Source organism: Neodiprion lecontei, chromosome 7 (assembly GCF_021901455.1).
Source record: "Neodiprion lecontei isolate iyNeoLeco1 chromosome 7, iyNeoLeco1.1, whole genome shotgun sequence".
NCBI classification, from domain to species: Eukaryota; Metazoa; Arthropoda; class Insecta; order Hymenoptera; family Diprionidae; genus Neodiprion; species Neodiprion lecontei.
In genome coordinates, this window is record NC_060266.1 from 25,035,316 (window position 1) to 25,061,955 (window position 26,640).

A 26,640-nucleotide genomic window follows, 5' to 3' on the forward strand; every position below is an offset into this window, starting at 1 on the left:
AATTCACGTTTTGTCGAGTCAAGAGATCAATGGTTGAAATAGCTAATGAATTTTGTCGTTACAAAAATCTTTTGCATTGACCGAACATTTGAGTTATTCAAGCGCACAAGACGTATTCTTCGAATGATATCATTTATAATTCTAGTGACTCAAAATTTTGCTGGATTTACTCGACATTCAATGGATAAACCGCGAAAACTTATCGTTATATATGTACGATTTTACCACAATCTCTGAAGCGACTTTCGTATCGAGAAAGTTCACCGCCTAGTGGCCGTTTATAGTACCAGCATACCGATGTTTGCGACGAATATATTCTCTACTTGTTTCAAAGCAAAGTGTTGTTTATTTTACCTCGTAAACAAATCAGTGCAACCGAGTTGCGCCAAACAACCTCCGATTAGATCAACGAAGTACGGCATTCGGATCGATGTAAATTTTTTGTTGGCTAAATTCATGTACCTATTTGATTTGAAGTACCTAATCGTTTGTGTCGACGAACATGCTGCTTGGAGGAACAATACGATAAACGTCGAATGAAATGATATTTAGTCGACTCAATTTCGGAAACACATCGAAAGCTTCACTCGCTCGCGACAAGAAAGGCTTTCTTCGAATCAAGGCATTCGCTTGACTAAATCGAGATTGTTGAATCGTTGTCATCGTATTTGAATTAAATTGACGAAAACAAAATCTATTTGTTTGGTTCAAGAATTCCTTTCCCTTCGTGCGTAGAAACTGTGAGAAAGCAGCGAAAGTGAAAATCCCTTCAACGGGGCGGAATTTCTTCTTTGTCTTTCTTTTTTTTCCCGGTGAAACGACTCGAGCTGCACAATGTAATATCTCTAGTCAACTTCTCCAAGCATCTCAAGGTAGAAAATAAAACAAGATATCGATCTAAATATCGTCCTATAATTTTGCCAACTTTACGAGCCCGCAATCAAGGCCGGTGGTCCTCCCTCCAGTATTCGAGAAACTGGAAAGCCGCGAGAAACTCTCTCTCATTTTTCCCTCCCAGGGTTAGCGTTTTGGACGTGCGGTTAAGCCATTTTCTATAATATTACCCGACACCCCGTAGCGAACGAGTGGCCGAAAACTATATTGCGATCAAGATAACGATCCGTGATCTCAGCCGCAGCACATTTGGAAAACAAACATTTCCCCCCAAAAAAAAAAAAAAAAAAAAATGTACCTACATCCAAGCGATGTTGCTACCGCTACAGCGCAAGTCAAATTTCAGTTATAGCTTCTTTTTTTTTTTTGGACGCGGATTTTAGGGCTCAACGGTATTTTTATTTTTTTCATCGCCTTCTCTCTTTCTTCTTCCTCTATATAGAAGTAGGAGGAGGAGGAGGAGGAGACCGAGAATAGTTGCGTTTAAACGGCGCAACGGAGTGCGGGATATATAATTTTTTATTTCAACTATTCCGACACATTTTTCTTTTTTTTTTTTTGTTTCCTCGAGACGGTTTTTACACCGGGGCGCCATATATAAATACGTACCTACAGCCGCAAAGTGCTCGCAGTAAGTCTTTGCTTTACGATTTGTTGTACGACGTTAAGTTACACTTTACGCGCCTCTGAACTAAATCAAAAACTTCACCTCGCCTTTTCTTCGGTTCCTTTTACACGACGCGTGTGTTTGTGTGTGAACACACGCATGCGACACCGTGTTTTTCTTTTTTCTATTTTTTTTCTTTTTCAAGTTGTAAAACTTACAGGCTTCACGCACACACTCGCGACGATATGTAAAAGGATGACTGAAATGTCGGGCATAAATCTATACATACGTATACACAATAAATTCATACGTGTATAAGTAATATTCACGTGCAATGTAACGGATAGTTTCGAATCGCCGATAAATCATATCGCAGTTTAGGGTAATAACGTTTTACGCGTTGTCGGCAAGACGGAAAGCTTCCAAGGATTACGAACCGCATAATGCAGGGATAAGAAAAAATGAAAAAATTAGACGGTTGCATTTTAGTTTCCGCTTTACGCGCAAGTTGTATACATATATAGATAGTTTGGAATCGAACGGGTGGTCCAGGAGGATTTTCGGGAAGCGTGTAATCTTCTCGAGGAATGATGGTACGTGAAGAAGCGAGGAGGATCAACTCTCGGCGATCCTTTGCCGAAATTATAGAGGCCGGCGATTCGGAAAGCCCGGTTTCACGAATTCGCAAAAAGACAGACGTAAAACGAAACTTACAAATATCACTGTTTCGTGAAAAAGTTCCGGAGTTATACGTGTACAACAAAGTTTAAATGTCTCAAATTATGAGGTGTAAAATTTTATCGCACCCTGTTAAATAACGTAAATTAATTACGTCGTCTCAAGAAATAAACGCGAGTATAAAAAGATGCGAGTTGCTCTTCGCGTCGTGGCTCTAAATGATAAACAAGTACGACAAAGTAGATTTTAATAAAAATAGAAAGAAAAAAAAAAAAAAAAAACAAGATTACGCAATGATATCTGCAAATTTTCTTAACGTTAGTTACGTCGGCGGTGATTCGGTGATGAAAATTATTTTTCAGATGTACCTGAAGCAATGGGAAATAAAAATTTCATTGCAGGGAATTGCTTTTCGTCTCGTGTATAAGCAAGTATATAGATAGTTGTACAAGTTTGGTTTAAAATTAAAATTGTCGGACGGTGTGTATAATATATGTAAAGGTGAAAATGAGACGAGACAGTAATTAGAGATAAGATTGAACTGACAATGAGCGCGGGTGGCGAGAAGTGATTAAAAAATAATTAGGATCGCTCAGCGGCTTGTTTTGGTCTGTACGGAAAGAAATAAATCGTCAAAGATTCGATCGAGGAATTTTCTCTCAATGCCGGATTTTACTCCATTATACATTGATTACAACGTCGTGTCGAAATAAATAACTTCCCTGCCTTCGTATTGGATATTTCGAGAATTCGTTGAAAAACTCCTTATAATACGTCATGCCTTATACGCGTCGGAAAATATTTCTATTCTCTACGTAGGTTTATTATTATACAGGCATGAAAATCACCGCGATTAATTAATTGAACCTCAGATCTCAGATAAGGACAATTTCAACGTGTTCACGTTCGAATTGCATTATATGTATATATTTACGTAGACGAGAAGAATTGATCTGTCAAAAATATTAATAATTGTAGGAAAGAAAAATGATCAGGCGAGACGATTTGCATTTTTATACGTATATGTATAATAATAATAATAATAATAATAATATATATATATATATATATATATATAATAAGTTCCGCATACCAATCGCTTATCATTTATACGCGTCAAAACTACGAAAATGGAACAGAGTCGTAATTTTCCCCCGTTCGATTATTGTCCTTTCAAAAGAAGCGCATTTTCCCAACTTTCCGTTTCTCTCTCTCTCTCTCTCTCTCTCTCTCTCTCTCTCTCTCTCTCTCTCTTCTTACATCCACACAACAGTGGACAATAAGACTGACTACTCCTCTCCGATAATTGGCTGCAGGAGTCGTAGCGTAGAGTAGGTACGAAGTAGTTTTATCTTCGCATTAGACCTGCGTGTGGTCCTCGATGTAAATGCAGTACAGTCAGCGGTAGGCAGCGAGTATTTCACGTAGTTATTGACGATAAGCGCGTATATTTTCGAAATTACATATAGAATGCGATAGCGAGAGAGAGAGAGAGAGAGAGAGAGAGAGAGAGAGAGAGAGAGAGAGAGAGAGAGAGAGAGAGAGAGAGAGAGAGAGAGAAAGCCGAACTTAGTAACGTTAACCAGACGAAACATCGTGGAAAAAATCGTTGTTGTACAATTTCAGAAGAAGAACTTTCCAAAATATGAAAATATTTTCTTTGTTATCATCTACTAACTGAGTTTAATAAAATCCTTAGAGACCCCAAGTAACAATATTTCTGTACATGAATGCATCGTTAAAGTAACGTTACCAACTTCAACCCCATAGAGAGAGACGAAGTGCGGCCGATAAGCTGCTCGACTTCTTCGCATGCGTTGCAGCGTCGAAAAAACCCACGACTGATTGTACAAGCTGCGTAATAAGACAAGGGTTTAAAAGGAAACAAAAAAAATAAATAAATAAAACTAAAAAATTTCCTCCGTACCTACGAAATTTCGATTTCCGATTTCGTAAGCGTGACAAAACGCGCCTCGATATCCTTGACGACCTCCTTGACATCCACCCCCGAAATCGGAATGAAAACCCGCGGACCACACAAGCTGCGATAGACTTGAGCGCGTTTGAAAGAGTGAAAATTTAGGGTCACTCCGATTTCGTTAATTTACGGCACCGATCACCTTTCGACGTCGGGTCGTCGCCGTAATTTCGTTCCGGTTTTATTGCCGTTAGATTTTCGCTTTGATCGGGGGTCAGAGCTTTCACCCCTCGCCTGCACAATCAATTTCCTTGTAAGCTCTCAACGCTACACAAAACGTATAGCGACTACGACGTAGTTTAGTATTTCGATGTTTAAGAAAAAGGAGAAGAAAAGAGAAGAGTTAAGGTCTCGTTCACCGCCGACGACGACGCGCTCATTGTATCAAAATACACGAATAAAACTGACGACATTTAAGAGGGAAATAAATATATAGACGTGTGTAAAAAAAAAAAAAGAAAAAAAAAGGACGATCTCATATCTCGAATCGAGTCGAATACTCGTAAATACATAAACAGTGCCGCGTACAAGGTGGTTCGGGGGAGCTAAATACGTACCTGGGACAACAGGTACTTGGATCAAGGGGTCAGATTATACGCTTGGTGGAAGGACCCCTAAATCCCTCGACGACGGCGCGTTTGTTTTATTAAATTCAGATAAAATTTAATTAATGCTTTTCAGTGCTGTACGGTCTTCGGCAAGGCGCGAGAACAAGGACCTGTTGCTGATGACGAGATGAAAATGAAAAGAAAAGAAAAGAGAAGAGAAGAGAAGAGAAGGAAAAAACAACAAAACCGTACGAGTTAACGGACTCTAGACAAAACATTATAGGTATACTATCCTATACGGGGTTTGTGTTATGCGCCCCTTTTACAAATCCTCCCACCCGTACTTTGAGTTGTTGCCTCTGCATCTCTGACGTCTGTTTTACGTTAAAACTTCCCCCCTCCGGATTTCCTCTTATATTTACACAAGACTGTGTTTGCACCGAGCTGTGAATAATCCTTCGGATATGTGTACGAATATGTATGCGTACTTGCAACGAGACGCATCTTGAATTCGGATCATTCTACAAGCAATATGCCGTTCGAATTGCGGTTTGTGCGACGATAGACACGGACCGTGAATCTTTGTCTAGTTTTTAACGCACGAATGGGTGATTTGAAATAGTACAAAGTGTGGAAAATAGTTGGAGGAAATTTGTTACGGCAATACTCGTTGCAAGCACGTTCGAATAACAACGTAAACGAAGAAGAATGTTGCTTCATGCCCCAAGTTATTAAAGTTATTGTATGTAGTTATTTTGCAACTTGAGAGGATTACCTGAAATTTCGTAAACCGTAAATACGTATCAGTGTTTTTTCTCAACCTTTCGATACACGGTAACGTTACAAACTTCAGCCTCGTTAATAAGTACAGGAATTTACACACACATTTTCTTACGGCATTCAGAAAGGATGAAACACCAACCGCGTCGTTATCGCTGCGGTCTCCACATTAGCATTATATTCGAGTTTCAAAGTCGAGTACATTCGAGTTACTCAGCAAGACCGGCGTGACTCAACATGGACAAAACTCGCAAATCGCCGCCGTATATCAAAGGGCAGGAAGGCGGTAAACAAACAAATGACAATCGCGGCGGGCGATTCTCGGACTATGTTAGGTTAGGTTAACTTGGGCTAGGTTAGGTTAGGTTAGGTTAGTTTAAAGCGTAGACGGGACTTCTTACCTTCCGCAGCTTGAGGGCATGGACCGGGTTGCGTTTGAGGTGCTGATCGGCCACGTAAACGGCGACGACGCTTCCCAAGGCGAGTCCCAGGGTGGCCCTGAGGCTTCTGGACGTCCGTGGTCCCTGCCTGGAGCTGAAATCCCGACCGGCGCGGAGAAAAGAACGAGAAAACAGAGCGGAGCGAAATGACAGAGAAGCGAGAGCCGCCATGTTGAACGACGCACTGCGCCGCCGGTTCGAGGCGCGCGCATCTCTCGGCTAAACTCTCGGCTTCCGAAGCAGACGACGCGACGTGTTCAAATATAAACTCTCTTCTGACTACCTGCCTGCCTCGGCTATTTGCGTATACAGCGGACAACGGACGTTTACGCGGCTTCGTAAATCCTAGATTCGTTCTTGATACTTACTAGTCGATAACCGTAGTTGGTTGGGTTGTCACAACTGCGCTTCGGCTCGGTATTCGTATTATATGTACAGAGTCAACTCTGGATGACTTCACACCGCTGGTACGCGTCGCGCAACGACCGAAGATGACGACGATGACGACTACGATGATGATGATGTAATACAGCGATGACTTCGGGGGACTCCGAGATTTCATATCACTTTTTAGGAGTGTCAGGGAAATGGGTGGATGTCAAAACTTGGAAGAGTCAATACTTTGAGCCGAATGGCAGACATGTCGAAATTTCAAATATGTGAAAGTGGGATTAAACGAAAATAAAAATTACGAACAATTCGTCTTTCGTTATTTTATTCTCGCATGTTTGAAATTTCGATGTACCTGCCATTTCAAGTATTGATCCGTCTAATTTTTGTATTTTCTTCCGCACTGGTGTATGATTTTATGAAGTTTATAAAATTGTACAGCAATTTTAAGAATTTATAAACTGATGAATATTGAGGGCTGTGTAAAATTTATGAAAAATATAACCACGCACTAAAAACAGTCAGTACTCTTAGATTGCTGTTTCTACCATAATGTTTCGAAAGAGTTTGTTAATATCGGCGTGTTTATTGATACACTTGCTGATTGGGTTTCAGCAAAATTGAACTTAAAGACAAATTGGACAATATTTTAACTTACGACGGAGACATCTGACGTCTAATTTTTAACTAATTTGCATTGAAAAAAAAAGCGAGTGTGTTAGTAAAATTAGGTTGAAACGAGTCCAGGGAAATGTCAGTGAATTTGACATATGATTGACGCTGGACACCCTGTATTTTTATTTTATTTTCATATTGGCGCATGCGGAGGTGGAATTTTCGGTGGTAAACAGAGGGACGGATAATAAATTGGTGGTGTGCGCACGTACTTACAGTTTGGTTTCCTTTGGCCGGGCTATTTGTTTTTCGAAGCCCATTTTTAGAATTTCAACCCAAGCCTGCACCTCATTATACATAGTACGCGTTTTATTTAATGACGAAAGTGAAACACTTCGTTTTACTGCGTGGTTCTGGCGCTCGCGTAGGTACACATATACATGTATGTATATTAATTAATACATTCGGTTGATAAAAGCACAATTAAATATAAGAGACTAGTTAAATCTTCCACACTCTCATACGCGTATTAACACACGTCTCATATATGTCTACGCAGGGTTCTGTGTAACGTCTGTACTTTGTCGTCACGTGGCCGCGTCTTGTAACTTTTACAACTTTCAAACATCCCGCGCAGGGTGAAGCGAGGCATGATGGGCCGGCGTTACGAGCCCTGCGTGCCTCTGGCACTAGTGCGGTAAAAGTTTTTTTCTTTAAATCGTCTCATCGGGAGAAATTGACCGTTATAGTGCACAAACCACGTGTTACGCCTTTGACCCAGTTTCTTTTTGTCAGTTTTTACCATTATTCATTACCATCATTATTACTTTACTATTTTTTTTTTTTTTTTCTTTTCTTTTCTTTTTTACCCGTACTTTTTCATCATCTTCTTACGGCGGTCTTCTCCCATTTCTTATCTCGCCCACTTAGCCGCAACGCGGTACACATAATAAGCTGTTTGAAAATGTTGTACAAAACTCGAGCTGGTTACGTATAATACGGATCGTGAAAAAGAAAAACTATTATGAGGGATGGGCATGGGTAAAAAGTGCAGCCCGCGAACGGATCAAAGACCCTGCAGCCGAATTCTGATACGCATATACATATATATATATACATATATAAGTGTATGAAATGCGTTATACGGCACGGTATATGAATATATGTATTACGTGGTACAAGAGAACGAAGAAATGTGTACGAAAGGAAAAGAAATATAAGAAAAGAAAAGCTCCTAATCGAGCATAAGCCCGCGTTCCCCAGAATTGTTGACCTATATCAACGGCTTCATCTCGAGCCGGGACGCTGCTCTCTCTCCCTCTCTCTCACTCTCTCTCTATCCATCTATCTTCTCCCCCCCCCCCCCCTCCCCCGCCGCTCTCTTTCTCTTTCTTTTACTCCGCGGTCTCATCTGAATACAATACCGAATAAATCTTTGCATTCACGCGCGATACGGATACGATATAAGGTTACGCCGCGGGGCGCGAGCCTGTTAACAGAAATGGATCGTGTAGTCGGTACCCGTAAGGTCGATGCATAACCCGCAGGTATAGGCTATTACTAAACGTGTCTGTTATAAAACAAGTACGATAATACCTCTCGGAGGTTGAATGATTCCGGATAGACGTGTGATATAGAGTTTCGGTGTAACGTTGGATTGAAAGTTAAAAAAAAAAAAAAAAGAAAAAAAATGATAATATAAAGCATGTAAAAGCGTGGGAATAAATACTCGCGGGAAATTCAAAATTACGTCGAGAGTAGAAAAGAAGGAAGAACTTTTATTAACCGTTTGACTTCGTTTAATCGCTTTATACATAGATATATATGTTGTATATGTATATATGTATGCGCGGACATTCCACAGCTGCAACAGAGATCATTGTACACGCTTAAGCTCGTCAAAGGAATCCCGCCAAATTAATTTATAGACCAGTCTAGTTTATAGGAGTTCTTACACGTTGCGAGAGTTCAAGATCGCGCGGCTCTTTCCAGGACTGTCTCTCATATCTCGATCTGGATCTTTCTCGTTTCGATTTATTAAGATCTACTTTGTCTATACATTGTACGTAAAGTCAAATCTTTGCTGGATGTACTCCCGTATTGAAGATGTTTTCGCAAATTGACACAACGTGTTGCACGTAATTTACACGCCGATTGAATTGTTCTAGCGAGCTATTCCGTTTATATCACACTTTCACGTGAGAAATATCGCAGCTAAGAGAAGACGAGATTCGGATCGCACGAACGATAAGAAGCGGTTTTATGTACAGCTTAAGCCGAAGCTCTCTGTGTTATGCGTGTTCGCACGCATATTACAGCTTTCGCAATCGCGTCTCTTAAGATGCGTGTAACGATAATAAACGCGTGCAGAATTATTGGGGCGGGGTTGAAGTTTCGAATTTGCAAAGTTTCGAAAACGAAAATTATTTGTGGCGAAAATTGAGGGAAAGAAATCAAACTTTGGAGAAACAACAAAGTTTCGAATGGTCGGAAAGCCGACGATTCAAAGTTCCGAAATGCAAGATTTCGATGAATAAGGTTTCGATAGAGTAAAATTGTGAAAATTAAAATATGCTAAACAGAGTATAAAATTAAAGTGGTGAATTTCAATGTTTCGGATTTTTTGCTACGACAAAAAAAATCGGAATTTTGTACATTCGAAACTTTTCAAATTCGGAATTTCAATCCCTCCCCGAACAATACAAGATGCGAAAGGGTCGTCAAAAAGCGCAGCTGTCACGCGACGCGGTGTGCAAAGCAATTGGAATAAAATCGCTTTACAGTGAGAACTAACAAGCGCGCGGTCAAGTCGTGTAGTATATTTATTTATGCCTTACAAACCTGATGAATATTAATTGGAAACTTATTTGCTACTACGGTCGAAGAGCCGAAGGATTAATTCGACGGGGTCAGTCCGATTCGCATGCGGCGAAAAGGCATTTCATATACGATTCGTGACGTAGGTATACGAGAGCGAATTCCTAACGACCGCACGGTCCGTCGTCCGGTGAAATTTGGCGCGCATGCGCGCTTTAATCCGTCAGGAACTGTTTGCCGGTGCGACGAACGGCCGCAAATTTTCAATACTAAAATTTGGACACTAGCTGTTTGCGATCGAATAAAATTAGCAGGTAAGAACCGATAAAAATAACTTGCGCGTAAAAATTCAGCAGACGACGCGTCGGGAATTCACTCCGTGCGCGATACGACGCGTAACATAGTTCCGCCTGTTCGGCGTGTAATCGTTATACCTATATATTCGAATGACAATGAATCGCTCCGGGGTCAACGACTCGTCTATCCGCTGATATCAGCTCGCGATGTGTGATATGTTTGAGCTCCGAGAGCGTCGCGTCGGTACGCCGGGCGTCGTACTTACCGACGTGTGAGAGAAAAAAAAAAAAAAAAAAATATCCGATTCAGCTACGAACGACGATCAAGGAGTGATCGATGATCCCGTGCCGCAAACGGTCGGAAATTGAGCGAGCGGAGCGTGCAGGCGTATTTTTCATTCATAAAAAGCCTCTCTCTGAGAACTGCAGTGCACATGTTGTATATTGTACGATACGTATTTACATATTCACGTTACGTGTTTGTTATGCCGCAGCGAAGCGCGATAAGCGAAAACTTTTAGCAAATTACCGCTCGTCCGGCACATATTGAAGATGTGACGCAACAGGAAAACGCAGCCTTATCAATTGACGCTGATAACGCCGATGTAATTCGTTCGTTACACGGTAACATCATTCCTGCATCTCACGCTCGGTATCGCGAATCAGACGTTATCGGATGAAAATTGCTTCAAATACCGTCCGCCCAAGTTTCTTATTATACAACACAGAGGCACATGTAACGGTGAGGTAATAAATTCCGGTACATTAATTCGCGACGTATCACGAATAAGAATCTATTTGCAATTCCCTCGTCATACTTTTTTTTTTCTTTTCTTTCGAACCCGCAGTTGCTGCCTTTTAGCACAATTTATATATACATATACATACATACGTGCATACATGTAACGTTATTGTATAAATATGTCAGACGCCTTAAAGTTTCTACCCCTTGTTACACTTGTCGCAATATTTGGTCAATTACTTTTCAGCTCCCGCGTGTAGAAGAAATCGTTGGACTGTGGTTTCTCATACCTTACCGCAGCGAGGACTTGATCTACATACCTATACATCGTACGCGTAGTACTGACAAGTGTAAATGTATAAGTATGGCAAAGTTTGCACATTATAAATAATTCGCGGATGGTGCACATGGCCGCCGTCACGTAGACGTTTCTAATGGTGACGTCAGTGGCGGTGACGCGAGGCAAGGCCGTTCGTGCGAAACGTGGCCAGGCGAACTTTTGCCAGACGATGTACGTACACGTGTGTGTGTATATGTATATAATATTATACCTACGTATACTCAACACGCTGCGTATTGCACGCATAGCGGTATACTTATTATCGTATCAATTGTACATTATTTTATTCACGTCCCATGTCCGATTGGAGGGGAATTTGCTGCCACGGCGACATCGAATATAATTCCCAAACTCTGACTAATTTATTATGGAACACTGTCCATGAATTGTATTTTGTAAAATTATTGATTGAAAAAAAAAAAAAAATCAAGGGCGGGGGAGAAACGACGGAAATTTGATTTTCACAGGAGCTGAAATAAATTCGTCAATGTTTGATTTTAGTTTTCAATTTTTTTTTTTTTTTTTTTTTTTTCATCATATCTCGTTTGATGATAATAATAATAATAATAATAATAATAATAATGATGATAGTAATTTAATTATTGTTTTTTCATCGGTTAAATTTTAATTACTGCTAGAAATTATTATGACGGCGATCTGCACGTACCTACTTATCATACTTTTAATATAAGGAGACTTGTATATTGTATATTAATATAATATTATATTGCGACGGTTTTTTTTTATAATTAAATGGTTAATTAACTAAACAGGCAATTAATTAATTAATTAATTTCCCCGCAGCGCCGACGCTGTATATTACTATTTTACATTTTACATATTAGAGGGATTTCTGTTAATATATATAATTATATATATATATATATTATATAAGTCGATCAAATAACATAACATGTATACTGTTTTTCATTCTTGCAATTCAAAAATTATCCATATACAAGTTTCGATGTGTATAAGTATATACTTATACGTATAGAATATGTACCTAATACAATTACAATATCCTACAATAATAATGATGATGACGATGATGATATTATTATTATAAATAATAATAATAATAATAATATTAGCGTATAACTTTCGTATATACGTAGGTATATCGATCCATCGTTCGAGAGAGAGAGAGAGAGAGAGAGAGAGAGAGAGAGAGAGAGAGAAAGAGAGAGAGAGATAGAGAGGGGGAGATAATACAGGGTCATTATTTTGATCATTGCACCAATCTATCCATATGCACACATACATACGTACGTTTGTGTGTAGACAAGGTATGTACACGTTATACTTTCGCGATTCGATTAATTATATAAAACAGGGGGTAACGTACGCGAGACGAGGAAGATGAGGAAGGCGGGACGAAGATTTCGGTGTTAACGTTATTAAGATTGCATTGAAGTTAGGATCGAGATTTTTCGAGGATAAAACAGTCAATCCCAGTAAGCGAGAAGTGGCAAGTATTTTCGTGTTTTCAATTTTTCTTCATTTCATTCCTTCACCTTTCTTCAACTTTGACCGTCTCAAATTTTTCCAACATCACATACATTCTTCTTCCTTTTCTTGTCCGTTTTCTTACATATGTATATAAGATATAGGAGGTATATTATATTATAATTTCAGTCTGCAAAGTGTGAGTATACATATACATCCAATAGCGCGTCAAGAAACGCCAGTGCTAAACTCGCTTTTTTCGACCTTCTTTCTTTCTTTCCTTCTTTGATTTTTTTTTTTTCTCTTTTTTTCGTTTTTCCTTTTATATATATATAGGTACGCGTAGGCGTTTTCCGAGCAGTCGTAATACGTACGTTGTTGTACCGTTTCTTCTCAATGAAATTTTCTCCCGCGAGATTCGAAGATGGAGAAGAGAGGGGAAAAATTTCTATTGTTTTCAAAAAAGGTCAAGGAATAATTTAACCAAAATCGCAATAACACGACAAAAAAAAAAAAAAAAAACATTCGCGACTGATTTTTGTGTTCACAATTTTGTTGCATATTTGTTTTCCGATCTGCGTTTTCTTTCTTGCTTTTTTTTTTTTTTTCTTCCTGTTCCTTCTTCTTTCTTATCGATTCTTTTTATCCGGAATATTTTTTCGCAGCTTCTTAAACAGTACCGTCTACGCGCACTAATACATGACGGTTGTCTTTTATCAACTAGTTAAACACATTCCCGCATATACGTACATATACAAACACATTTACGCATATTATATCATTCACGCGGTGGCAAACAATATTTTACTATAGATATTAACGTATGATTAAATACTACGAGCCGAACCGAACCGGTCGAGAGTTGTAATACAGTGGAAATTTACGAGAGGAGAAACAGTGCCAGAAATACGACGGACTAATTGATTATTGTGACGCGGTTTCGTGGTTTCTTTTTTTTTTTTTTTCCTCTTCCTTTTTCTTTTCCCTCCCGCCTCGTTCGTTTATAACGATAATTTAAAATCTGTTTACAAACTCTTCAATTGCGACGAGAGATTATTAAGAAATTTCATTACTTTGTAAGTGTAACTTCAAAAGTACGGCTTGATAATTTTTACACACACACACGCTCGTGTACTTAAAACTTTGATACACGAACATTGTTTATTAATTAATCATTCTACACGCACGCGCACACACAGTCACACAAACATGCGAGTCGATTCATTTGACGTTATACATACATAGGTACGAAATGTGAACATAATTTTTATTTCATAATATATATATATGATGTATGATATTATGTATATTCATTCACACGTGTACATTATATACATATGCGTACATATGTATACGAATGTGGTGAATTGTTTGTAATAAATAGTAATCGTTGAATTTTTTTTTATTTCATTTTCTTTTTTTCTTCCATCATTTTTCGTTTCTTGTCCCCCCCCCCCCCCCCCCCCCGCCGCCCTTTCTTCTTGATATTTTTCATCAATAAATAGGCTATCAAATTAGCAGGTTGTTATTTCGTTGATGGTATGTTTTTTTTTTTTTTTTTTTTTTTTAAACATACATGTACCTACCTATGTTTTCTCAGATTATTATCAAGGTCCTGGATCCGCGACACAACGGTTAAATTATACAGATCGGTTTTGCGTTTCAATATTTATACCAAGAGATAAAGTTCTGTAATTCGTGTGAGTCGTTGATTTTTTGGTTTTTTTTTTTTTTTTTAAATCTTGTTTGTCTATCCTTTTTTGCCTCTGCACAAAAGTATACGATACAAAGACGATAAAAATCTGTTCAAGTTTGAAAAGAGGCCCGATCTGTTTCGTATAATATACCTAATTCGCCGAAGCGACGTGGATTGTTGAAATGACAGGTTTGAGTTTTTTTGTTTTTTTTTCTAATTTATTTTTTTATTATTTCCAAATTGTTTTCTCTTCTTTTTCTTCTATCGTTTCGTTTCTCATACTACGTATCCCTAAACTAGAAACTAATGGAAATACTTCATTCTTTTAATTGATAGTTTATTTATTCAATATTCAATCGATTTACTCAACTATTCGTTTCTCCTCCTAATCGACAAATTTCATCATTACAATAATATAATGATATAGATAGGTAGGTGTGCAGAAAAGTGAAGAATTCGTTTCCGCAATTTTTTATGCACGATGATGATTATACAATTTACGTATATATCAACTCGTCGTTTAACCGTACATTATACAATTATAATAGTATTATTTACGTTATAAGACAGACTAAAAAACAGACAAATAAATAGGCAGTGGTTCTTTTTTTTTTTTTTTTCTTCATTTTTCTTTTTGTTTCTATTCTTACCGCTACATCGTCGATATTTCGCAATTAGAATTTGTTTCTCGACTTGTTATTTATTCGTTTATTTTATTTTTTTTTTTTAATTAATTATTCTTCTAGCCGTTTACTAAGACGTTATTATTATTATTATTATTATTATTACTATTATTATTAATATTATTATTTATTATTACACTAGACATACTTTATGGCGAATGAATAGGTATGTATACGTATGCGTGAATATTGTCGTTTTCAAATGTACATTGTATAATTAATTATGACGCACCGTACGTTAGGATCGTTTCAAAAATCAGAAAACAATCATATTTCAATAACAACGCAACGATAGAACGAGTAAAATTTTCCCCCTTCTATTTTCATCGACAATTTTTCATCATCACTTTCGTGGCTAAAAACTAATTCCAGCACGCGTATACTGCAATTTCATTAATACAGAGGTAAAGATAACGGATCGGACGAATTGTAAAGAGACCGTAACGTAGGCGCGATCGTGTTAAATATATAATATGTGTAAGTGTGTATTACAATAAATGTGAGTGTTGAAATCTTGGATGAATAATGAAAATGATCATATCACTATAGATTCGTTTTGGCATTATTGTCTCTGCGAAGCGCACTTGCATCTCTCTCATCGACTTGAGAGCCGTTTATCAGATAGAGAAAAAAAAAAAAAAAAAGAAACAAAAAATATAGATCGTATAACAATACTCAAATAATAATCTGATACGCTTTTTATAATTTATTACCGCATGTTTCGACACTGGTTTCTTATTATTGTAAGATCTTTTTTTTTTCTTCTTTCTTTCCTTGACCGTTACAATTCGTCGTATAATTATTACTATTATCATGATGATCCAGGTATAAAGAGCTTCGTCACAAATATATATATATATATATAAAATAAGTATCATATCGTACAATATAAAGATATTATAAATACGTACCCACACGTTACGCATCGATGATCATCGTGCAACGATATATTTATAGTTAAATCGCACTGGGGATACAGGACGAAAACGTGTATAACACGTTTTGGCGACATTTGCAAAAATACCATGTAGATATATTATATAGAGTAATGATACCTAACGATACATCACCATCTTATAAAAAACGATCGAATGAGAGAAGGAAGAAAAAAGAAAATAAAGGTAATCGAAGAAAGAAACGACATATCGCAGTACGGTGTACCTAATTATCCAATAGTCTCGAATAAAAGAGAGAGAGAGAGAGAGAGTGAAAAAAAGAACAAGGAGCAGCAGTCTGAAAATATCTCACATCGCCAGTCTCTCCGTACTCTCTGATTCCGTTTTTTCAAAAACGTCCCCCCTCCCGGGTTTCTCCTCGTCTTCCTCGCGCTCCTCGTCCTCCGCATCCTCGTCCTCGAACCCGTTCCCGTCGACGAGGGTCTCGGTCTTTATATAATCCGAGTCCCCGATCTCCTCCGACTTGATCGCGTCATCGACGCCGGCTATTCCGAGGGCTGTGGCGGTGGTGGAGGTCAGGGTGAGCGTCAGGGTCGAGGCGAGGCTGGTAGCGGCAACGGAAACGGCGGAAAGGGAGGCTGCCGCGGGTTTCGGTGGTCGGAGAATTTCGGCCGAGGACTCGGTCGAGGGTGCGAGCCTGAGCCGGGACAACGGCGACGTCATCGCCGGGGAGGATCCCAGAGTCCGGGTAGTCCTCGAGGCGGGCTTCCGCCTGCCGGAAATCCCGCCGTTTCTCTTCGGGCCCATAGACGGTCCCGCGTTCTTTTTGCGCCTCGGTTTTTTCGGCCCGGTTTGCTCCCCCATCCGCGACTTCCGTTTCTTCGAGGGAGCCTCGAGCGCCTCTCGCCTGCAAGCCTCCTCGACGGCGGCGCCCTCGCAGGATCGTTTCGACTGCGTCTCGACGCCGGGTTCCCGGGCGTCGCAATTGTCGGTCAAGGGCGACTCGCCGGCCCGACAACGTCGTCGACGCTTCTTCCGCTTCTTTCTTTTACGGCACCGGAACTTGTCCCGTCCGTCGCGTTCCTGAGGGACGTTCGACACAGGGCAGATGGATTTTTGCCTGCCGCGATGATGATGCCGCACGCTGTGGCGAGCGCCGAGCAAACGCGACTGCAAAGCCTCGACTCGGTCCTGCGGTACCGCTGACGTCAGAACCTTGGCGTACATCGAAAGACGACCCAGCGAATCGTGCCCCTTTGTCTGGACCTTTCGCGGCTGTCCGTCCTGCTTCATACCGAGGTAGAGAGTCTTGCGAGCCGTGGACCAACGCACCGAGCTGTACGTGTTGTAGTTGTGATGCTCCAGGGTCTCGTTGAATACACAGTCCTCCGTGTAGTCGCGCTGGAATTTTGAAAAACAAACAGCGAAGGGTCATCATGTCAGTGTGCTAATTGATGGTCGGCCGGAAAGGAAAAGCAAGGTGGATTCGATCGCGAGGGTCTCGTCGGACGGTTATTCCAATTCCGATACGTGCTTCTCGTCTTTGTACCGTGACTCGTGCCTCCGAGTCGATTCGACGACTTTGGACGGGACAGAGTTTCGACCGACTCGAAACGAAGATATCAAACTTTGACGAAACGTCGGAGTTTCGGATGGTCCAAACTTACGAAAGTCCTATGGTGAGAAAATTTTCAAATATGAAACGTCGAAATTCCGAATGATCCGAGATTTTCTGTTTTCGGTGAAATTTCACGATCTGATTCTGATTCTGATTTTCGGTTTTTCCCATTTTTTACACCCACTCGTTGAGTTGTCCACGCCGTGCGAGTATATTTGAATTTTTGGAACTTTGCTCGGTCGTAGCTTGAATTTTCGGAATCTTGTATTTTAAAAGTTTCATTCCCTTATCAAATACGAAACTTGCCATTAACGGATCTTCGGTTTAAGAAACGTGAATAAAAATCTCGACGTACGTAAACGTTATAACGAGATAATTCTAAAAGGTGCAACAAACCCTGAGCCGGTAGAAGAAGGATACCGGGTTAAACTTTTAGCCAAAGAGATGTGCAGAGAATTATCAAAGAGGCTCACGCGACTTCGTCGAATCGCCGCAGTGGGAGGTATACGGATTAATCTCGGTGAGAGAGGGATGGGAAATAATTGGCAACGGACCCTTGATATCCATCAGCCGAGTCTCGAGTGGTTCGGAAAGTTCTTAAATCACGTACCAAACTGAATACGCGTACATCGAAGGTGTCGATATCGAATGATTGAAGAAACCTGCAGCGATGGGCGATAATTTCCTCCCTTCCGAGAGGGTGCGAAAAGTATGAAAATAAAAAAACGCCTCTGCGTGACGAATAAACGTCGTTACGGAATCCGGAAGAGCCGGCAGACTTAGGGACCGGACGTACTTTTTCCGCAAGGGCTTGCCGCCCGCTGTCGAGTGAGTCAGTCCGAGAGAATCTTTGATTATATATAGAAACGACGACGCGGGCAGAGAGCTCTGAGGTAAAGAGAGAGAGAGAGAGAGAGAGAAGAAAACCGGTGGATGCTGCAGTCGTATAACACCGAGGAACATAATTGCCGGTGCTAAATTAGCTCCGTTCCATTCCAAGTTTCGAAACTCGTTTATTCGAACCCCCCCGTCGTTGTTATGGAATTCGGAAGGCGATAATTATTTTTAATCGAGTGTTAAATATCGCCGGACCGTTTGCGAATATCGGGGAAAGAAGGAACGAAAAAGGCGAAGATAGCGAAGGACTTTGGTCTTGACCTATTTATACGCGTCACAACCGAGCCCAGAAACTCTCCCGTTAATCATTACGCTGGAGGCGCCAATAAAACTTGTCCTATTATAACGTTGTTGGAAATTATCAAAGTCCGATCTGAGATCTCGAGATTTATCTCGCGTCGTTTCGGTCCTTTAACGAGCCTCAAACCCGGGCGGGGGAGTCAAAGCGAGACGTTTCACTAACTCATGCTTGCGATGCTTGTTCTTATTCTTTTTCCTCCTTTTATTACTCCCAACGACAACCAGTCGTGGATAAGTTTTCGTTACTAAATTTTCCCCGCGGTTCGTTAACGATACCAAAAATCACTCGCGGTCTGTAAGTCGAGGAGTTTGAAAACGTGTTTGTTTCATTTCTTGAAAAAAAAATGGTTACTCAAAGTTCGTCCGAATCGATCGCGAGTGTTTCTAGCTCCCGATCGAAAGTTTAAACGTTGCATTGCAACAAAGTGAGAATATCAACCTGTTATTTTCGTCGATGTTAAATTACGCCGACAATGACCCTGTGGGAATTCCTCGTCCGTACAGAACGGCGGTAAATCTTCGATCCTATGAAAAAATAACCGCACCATTCGAAACGGAGACCGGGTTACAACAACAAACGTCGGTTATTTTGACAGGTCGAAAATTTACGATCCACGGTAAAGAAAGGCTGACTGGAGAGAGAGGAGACTGGAGTTAAATTTCGGCGAAAAGGTTCCGCGCCTCGAAAGGTCAAGTCAGTCACTCCTCCCTCGTGCGCTCTCACTTTTAAATTTAAAGTGAATAAAATTTCCGCGCCGCGGAAGAACCGGGCGATGGATCCGCGTGGGCCAATCCTTCACCCTTGCGATATATCTCCGAGCCAGCCGGGGGGATTCTCTAATGAACGTCTTCCTGCGTTCGAGCCGCAGCACCGCCTAACTCGTAACTGCCCGGCTGCTGCAGGTCCGCGTAATTCACGTTTTGTACGTATTACGATTACGCTACGACGATCGTCCATTCGATCGGCCAAAGTCAATCCAATCGGCCAAACGATAAGAGATGTCTTACGTGCGTAACGTTTAGCCATTCGAGTCGTGGATTATTGGACTTGGTCTAAGTTTCTAACAAGATAATATTCCACGATTTTTGGGGTCGCTGATTAGGAATCTGAAATCGGATTTCACAAATTCACGATGGCTGATTCAACATCGCGCAAGATAATATCAAATTTCATCGAATACGGCCAAAGACTTTATACACGGATTTTTGGAGTCGCTGATTCGATTCGCCAACTAGAATTTTTGAAATCCGATTTCAGATTCCTTATCAGCGAACCCAAAACTTATAACTTGTGTAAATTAAATATGTTGAAAAGTTGTCCAAATATACAAAAAATTTATATCAAACGGGTGGTAAGAATACTTGCCAATAATACTCGGAGGTTTGGAAAAAAAATTGAACGTCGAATGCAGGAACTTGAATCATGAATCAGATATGCTAGGTCGAGGTCATTCTCACTTACAGATCAAGTGACAAACAAACGATTTCTAACTGGCTCAAAGTCGTTTCAAGCACTTTCAAAATCATTGCAAATCGGTTTAGACTGATTTCAAGAAGTTGAAAACAATTTTAAAATTATTTCAAACCGTTTCGAAATCATTACGAACGAATTCGAAGTGGTGCCAAGCGATTCCAAACGATTACAAGCTGATTTCAGGTCAAAAGCGGTTCGTCATTTCAACGAGTAAATAGCCTCTCTAAGTGACACTGTACGTATAAATAAAGTACCACTTGTACGGATGAAGAATAGTAAAAGAGATCGCAGATTGTTCGATTTTGATCTTTCAAATTCAAACCTGAACTTCAACATCGCGTGGTTAACGAACATATTCGCAAAAAATTATTAGATCACATCGAGAACAAATTTTCTGCAACAAAGACGTTAGGATGTCGAGATTCCGAAATTCACTTCGGCAAACCTCATTCGACAATTCGATACTTATTGATTAACGTAGAGGATCGTAATTTGCACGGTGCTTTTCAAGTATCTGGAAAAAATGTGCGTTCCTACGCTAATGAGCGACCATAAAACCGTCAGAAAATCTCCGTTAAGAAATTGTTCGCAAGAGCGCGAGTCGAGCATGTGGCAAAAAATGAAGCGAACGTGTTTCTTCTCACGTGTAATTTGGGTATTCGACGTCTGAGCGCAGGCAAACAAAGCCGAATATTCCTGCACCGAATTCTGAGAGTTCTTTTCAGCGAGATGTGAGAAATGACTTACCCTTCTTCTCGCTGTTCTCTTCGTTACCAAAGTTTCGTAAAAGACAAGAAATATCGCCGACGGAAAGAATACGAACGGTGAGTCTTTGGACCGATATTCAAATCACATAACCGGCGACTTTTTGAGTGAGAATTCCAAGGAGTTAAAAACCGCGACTTGTATTCGCAAGAACGTTGAATGAATACGGTTGAAATGGGACACTTAATTTTTAAATTTTATCGAAATCACGTCGAAACAGCCCTTGGATTAATAATCGTGAACGCTCGAATGTCGCTGTCATAATATATCCATATACGAGGAGCTGCAGATCGAATAGCGTGAAAATTCAAAGTAGGATTTGGTACTTTAATTTTTATGACTTAGAGGGTGAACGTAGGATTTCTAGATTCAGTTTCCTTGAAAGTAGGTTTGCACGAACCTTGGTAGGGTCAAACGTAAGCGCTGAATTTCGACTCGGAGAGTCTGCAGTGTTCGCGCATCTATATGCAGCGACCTAGGAATGTCCGTCGGTGCCAATATACCTGACGACTTACACGTTTATAGCTCCGTCCCCAAACCGCGGAATGAAATGCCCGAGTACACTGAAATAGCGACGAAACCGGTCGAACACCCCGAGTTACTTCTTCTTCTTCTTCTTCTTTCGTCGTGCGGGAGAGTACAAAAAAAAATAAAATAAAAATCGCGTGGCGAAACCCCGATTTCACCGCATCGACGTCGCGTGATAATTACCGATAAATAACGCAATAACCGAGGTGATCCGATCACGCGATTTACTCTCGTACAAACGATGATGGATCAAACGTGTTGCAATAAACTCGTCGGCGCTTCGTAGGACCGTTGTAAATTTTGACGGTGCAAAAGGGAAGTGCTCGGGCGTAACAAGAGGCGCGATAAAAGAACGGCTCGTAAAACTTTTGGCTCGTATGCGAACAAATTTTAACGGTATAACGTCCAAGCCGAACCTCGTTACCGCGCATTATTATACAGTCCGAAAGAAGCCGACGGTCCAGAGACGAGGCGTAACGGAGCAAAAAAAAAAAAAAAAAACATAAAAAACAATTGGGAGAAAAAGAGAGGACGCAAAAATTTCAGAATTATCCCGGACGCAGATCGCTCGCCGGTGTGCTTTGACGATCTATTTCCGTCCGCCACCTCAAGTTTGTCAGCTAGTTCGTCTTCGAATAAGCGACGACTTCGAATTACTCCGAGGTACTCGGAGTTGAGAATTTTCCAAACGTTGTTTTTTTTTTTTTTGTTTTTTTTTTTCTCATCCAAGTCCCGGAAAGGAGAGTAAAAGATGAAAAAATAAAGAAAACGAAAATAAGAGATAAAAAGAAACTAGACGATTATACGAGCTTTTGGATTTGCCGCTTTTTTCTTCTCTTTCCATCATCTTCACAACACGGACTTGCACGACGGGCAACGATAAAAATCCGATTCAACGGGACAATATATCGAGTTTTTTTTTTCGTTTTTTTTTCGTTTTTTTTTCCCCTTCGCGCGTTTTCTGGGATATTATTTCATCCCGAAATGAAGACGCTGCACTAAGCTTCATCGGTTATATCCTCAGTGGTTCTTGGCCGGTTTGTCACACCGTCGCGGGAGATTCGAATTCCTTGCATTTTCACCCAAGACGATGGACGATCGGGTGTTCTTAATTTCCAATGCTTCGCAAATACGCAGCGGGAAAAATTTAACCGAATCTCCGCAGCCGTGAATTGATTGCGAGGATCCTCTTCCGACTACGGAACATGGACTTGAAGGGTACCAAAAAAAAACGTTTGAGAACCCAAGAAAAATGGTTGGGGTCTCCGGTCGTCAGGATCTGTGGCCCGTCCTTGCAGCAGTGAGGATTATTTAGGGGCATTCCGATTCCGCCCACCGTAGTTAGGGAGCTAGTATACGGCCAAAGGCCAAGCGCAACGATCCATGCATCATAATATTTGTGTCGGTGTCATCGGTTTAAGTTACCTCTCGCTCGCTCTCGGTTTTTCCACGTAGGTACCCACGAGGAGGTGCTTCACATGCCAATGAACAACCGTCCCCGAGTTTGTTCGTCGCTTCGCGACTCACCGTGAGCCGGACTCTTTACCCGAGTCGAACTTTAGCGCCTACCGCGGTTCGTTTCAAGCAACCAGGTTTAACCCAACCTCCGGAGGTTAAAGGAGGTCCCAAACATACTCTACTTTGATCCTAAGCTTGGTGAATCGGTAAATTTCGGACATTTTTATCGTCAAAGTCGGGCCTTGTATTGCATTAAAACAGAACCGACTTTACTACCTTGAAGTCCTACGTAGGAGCTCCTTTACAGTAGGCGCTAAATTTCGACTCGGGTAACCGGGTGGTTGAAGTTTGAGTTGGGATGAATTGCACACCCGAAATAAAGGAAGACGTCAAGAGGATCCTTCCGAGCCCAAGGAAGCCTCAGAGAGCGAGAGAGAGAGAGAGAGGGTCTCGGCTCTATTTATGAGAGGTTAGGCGGACCGATAGCTGGACAGCCAATTAAAGCGGGAAACCAACCCGTGAACAACCGTGACTTTGTCCCGTAGATGAGAATCGTCTACATATACGATTAGCCGGGACTTTTACCAGGAGGATATCTTGTCGCCAAAAGGAAAAAAGGATTATTCAATCTGTCCTTTCTTTCCTCCTCCTCCTCCTCATCCTCCTCTTCTTCTTCTTCTTCTCCATTTCGTTGCACCGAAGCGTGGCTGATTAATATTAATCGCCGATTTGTGAGAAGAGAAATCGAGCCTCGCCGTTTTTCGGATTATAATCAGCTCGTCTCCGTTCCACGTCCTTCTCGGCACTGCGCACGAGGGTCAATTAAGGAAGTTCGGTGCGTTTAATCTGCTCTGGTATCTCGACCTTTTAAAGATATGCAATTTTTCACCGTTTCGTTGATATACCGCACAGCCACGATTCCGGTGCCGGAATTCCCTATGCGGGACCGTTTGCTCGACAAACCGCCGCCTTTGAAGACGCGAGCCCGAGAAACTGCAGCTACTATAACTTTGGCGTACAAATTAAGTATTTAAGATAATCATCCGTTAATGTCGCGTTTCTTTTTCCTATACAAACGAAAGGAACGAAATAGCGAGACAAAGACGGAGAACAGAAGACGAAGAAGAAGAAGAAGAAGAAGAAGTGGATGATCTTATCTGTCACCCGGATTCTGATCCTCGATCTCGATGGACCGCAACCGTAAATACACATAACACGAGGCGAACAGAGCCGCGTGTTTCTTTTTGCTTAGCGAACGGAATACGAAAAGGACGAGGTACGATAAAAGTGACGGTACGGTGAATAAATATTTATACGTCAAGTCCGACAGTCCTGGTAGTAGAGAATTTCAAACTCTTGATATTGGGCGTCGACGAAAGGATTAATTATTATCGAAAGATCGTTGCAGTTCCGCGACGAGGATGAAATCTAGGATTCGTTGTGTTGCGTAAAAGTGCGGGAGTTTGGACGGCCAGACAAGATGGTGTGTAATAAAGTGTTGGGCTTACCGATCCATAGAGAATGCCGCAGGAGTCCATGCAGAGAAACAAGCACGTGGCGACTCCCTGAATTCTGAGGAGTCCCTTGGCGACCGACGCCCTCTGAAGTATGGCTGTAACCAAGTAAAGACAAACGACAATTAACATCGAGATGACGGAACAGTTGGCGCTGGATGTTTCCGAGGAGTAGAGAGAAGCTGCTTTTAAATAACCCTGCGGTGGACTCGATTCCGCGGCTTGTTACACGCGCTCCGTGATCTCCGGGAGAGAGAGAGAGAGAGAGAGAGAGAGAAACGGAGAGCCGTTCGTCGATGCACCTTCCTTATCTGTGATTAGATCTCAAAAATTAACTCCACCGACAATTTTTTTAAATCTCAAGGCTGAATAACATTAGCATCTCCTTACCCGGTCCTCGGTATATGCGCCACTAACCGCTATTAGAGACGCTCCGAGCTCTACGGTTATTCGTCGCGGCACTTCTTCTTCTTCTTCTTCTTCTTCGACTTCGACTTCGCCTTCGTCTTGGCCTTCTTCTTATTCTATCTCGAGGGAAAATATATCCACCAAGGGGAATAAAACTACGACGTGGGCACACCCAAGACGAGTAGAATGAGAATAAGAAGAAGAAGAATACGAAGAGAGGAGAGGTAGGATGAGGAGGGGAATAAAAGTGTAAGACGAAAACGATGTTAAAATACATTGTAGTTCACATCCCCACTGTGACAATTTGTTCCCCGGGCCACGGATCGTTGTTTCTCCTCCTCTTCCTACACTCGCGACTTGCATCTTTCAACGTGTCTAAAAATCTCTCATGGACGCGTGACGACTGCGGAGAAAATTTGACAAACGACGTTGTTGTATAATCATCTTCTCCGGGCGAAGTTTGGAAGGCGGTGAAATACGCGGCGTGAATTTTACGTATAAGGCGTAGCCGCCCGATTTTCGATCCACGATGACGGATGTGTCGTTTCATTTTTGCTCCGTTTCGTCGTTCCTTCTCCTACCGAGTAAACGAGTGCGGACCACCTCCGAGCGCCTCTCGAGCCTGATGAGAGTCCGGTCCGAAGAAATGCGGGAAATCAAATGATCGATGAACCACGGTGACGAAATTTTGTGAATGGGACGTCGACGCCGGCGCGTCGTCGGCAGCGGTTCAACGTTTGAAGTCGTAGCCGCGTAACGCCGAAGCCGGCGTGTATACGTGTACCTATAATAGAAACTCCTTCCGACAGAAGTTGCGCCACCTTTGCTCTTCTCCACCTCTGAGCTCCTTTAGTCCACTCAATTTAAAAACAAAGCAGGATCTATCCATCCGCCGTCGGTATGTAACGAACAAACTAGCTCTGGACCACAACGAGACTCTGGAGTAACGATCTCTAAAGCGCGTTTAGGGTTAACAGAGCTAACGAACCGCCGCAGCCTCGACCCGGCGCACTAATTGAGTCGAGATAAATTTCAAACACCCCGTACGTCACGCAGTTACACCGCACATGCGCCTGTCGTGGGTGAGGAGTGAATGTGGTCGAGAGGCGAGTAAATCCAAGGAGAAGAAAATCCGCGAAGCTGAGACGTTTAATTTTGATTTAGAGCAAATCAGACCCTGATTTGACGATAAAAATGGCCGAAATTTGAGGAATAGCGTGAAAATGGGTTCAATCGTCTCAAACCGAGGGCGTCAAAGTACGATTCGGTACTTAAATTATTACGACTTGGAGTTTCCTTGAAAGTAAATTTCCACGAACCTTGGTACTCTGAAATGTAGGCGTTAAATTTCGACTCGGGTATCCGCAGGCAACATCGGGATCGACCTTAAATTCGGATCCCAGCAAATCGCGATATAGGATCACGCGTTTCCACCGCAGCAATTTTCGCAAATAATACACAAGCGGGAATTATAGGTTTGGCATCGTAATTGATTGCTGTCGTCGATCGAGGAGAGAAAGAGAGGTTAGATTTCACGGTGAGATTAGAAGAAGGTTGAATTTCGCGCTGAACGTTCCACGCCGCAATTACCCGCACTTTACCGTATATTCATCACTCCTGCACATCTCGTTGCAGCTGATCGATCGTGATCCGATTATAAACGTTAACCGGGGCAGGGAAAATCTTTCGATAATCGCGATAATCCAGAAAGCGATTAAACGAGGAAGTTGCAAAAGGAAGTCTCGAGAGGAGGGAAAGTAAGAGACGATAATGATCAAAGGCCAAGCTTATTACCAGCGATAAGTATGAATTCCCTTAACCGCGGTACG

General features: G+C 41.4%; 2 protein-coding genes across 11 annotated transcripts in view; both read right to left on the reverse strand.

The window, feature by feature from the left end:
- Window positions 1-6,121, reverse strand: part of LOC107228072 (calcium uptake protein 3, mitochondrial) — a 38,763-nt gene extending 32,642 nt beyond the window's left edge. For all 7 annotated transcript variants that reach the window (XM_046745566.1, XM_046745565.1, XM_046745563.1 and 4 more), the window contains exon 1: window positions 5,887-6,121. In XM_046745566.1, the coding sequence (XP_046601522.1) occupies window positions 5,887-6,096 (210 nt within the window). In that variant the 5' untranslated portion in view covers window positions 6,097-6,121. The remainder of the gene's footprint in view (window positions 1-5,886) is intronic.
- A 6,734-nt stretch (window positions 6,122-12,855) lies between these two features.
- The window catches only part of LOC107223992, a 59,880-nt gene continuing 46,095 nt past the window's right edge, over window positions 12,856-26,640 (reverse strand). For all 4 annotated transcript variants that reach the window (XM_046745562.1, XM_046745560.1, XM_015663887.2 and 1 more), the window contains 2 exons: window positions 24,398-24,501; window positions 12,856-17,250 (listed from right to left, as the gene is read on the reverse strand). In XM_046745562.1, the coding sequence (XP_046601518.1) occupies window positions 16,198-17,250; window positions 24,398-24,501 (1,157 nt within the window). In that variant the 3' untranslated portion in view covers window positions 12,856-16,197. The remainder of the gene's footprint in view (window positions 17,251-24,397; window positions 24,502-26,640) is intronic.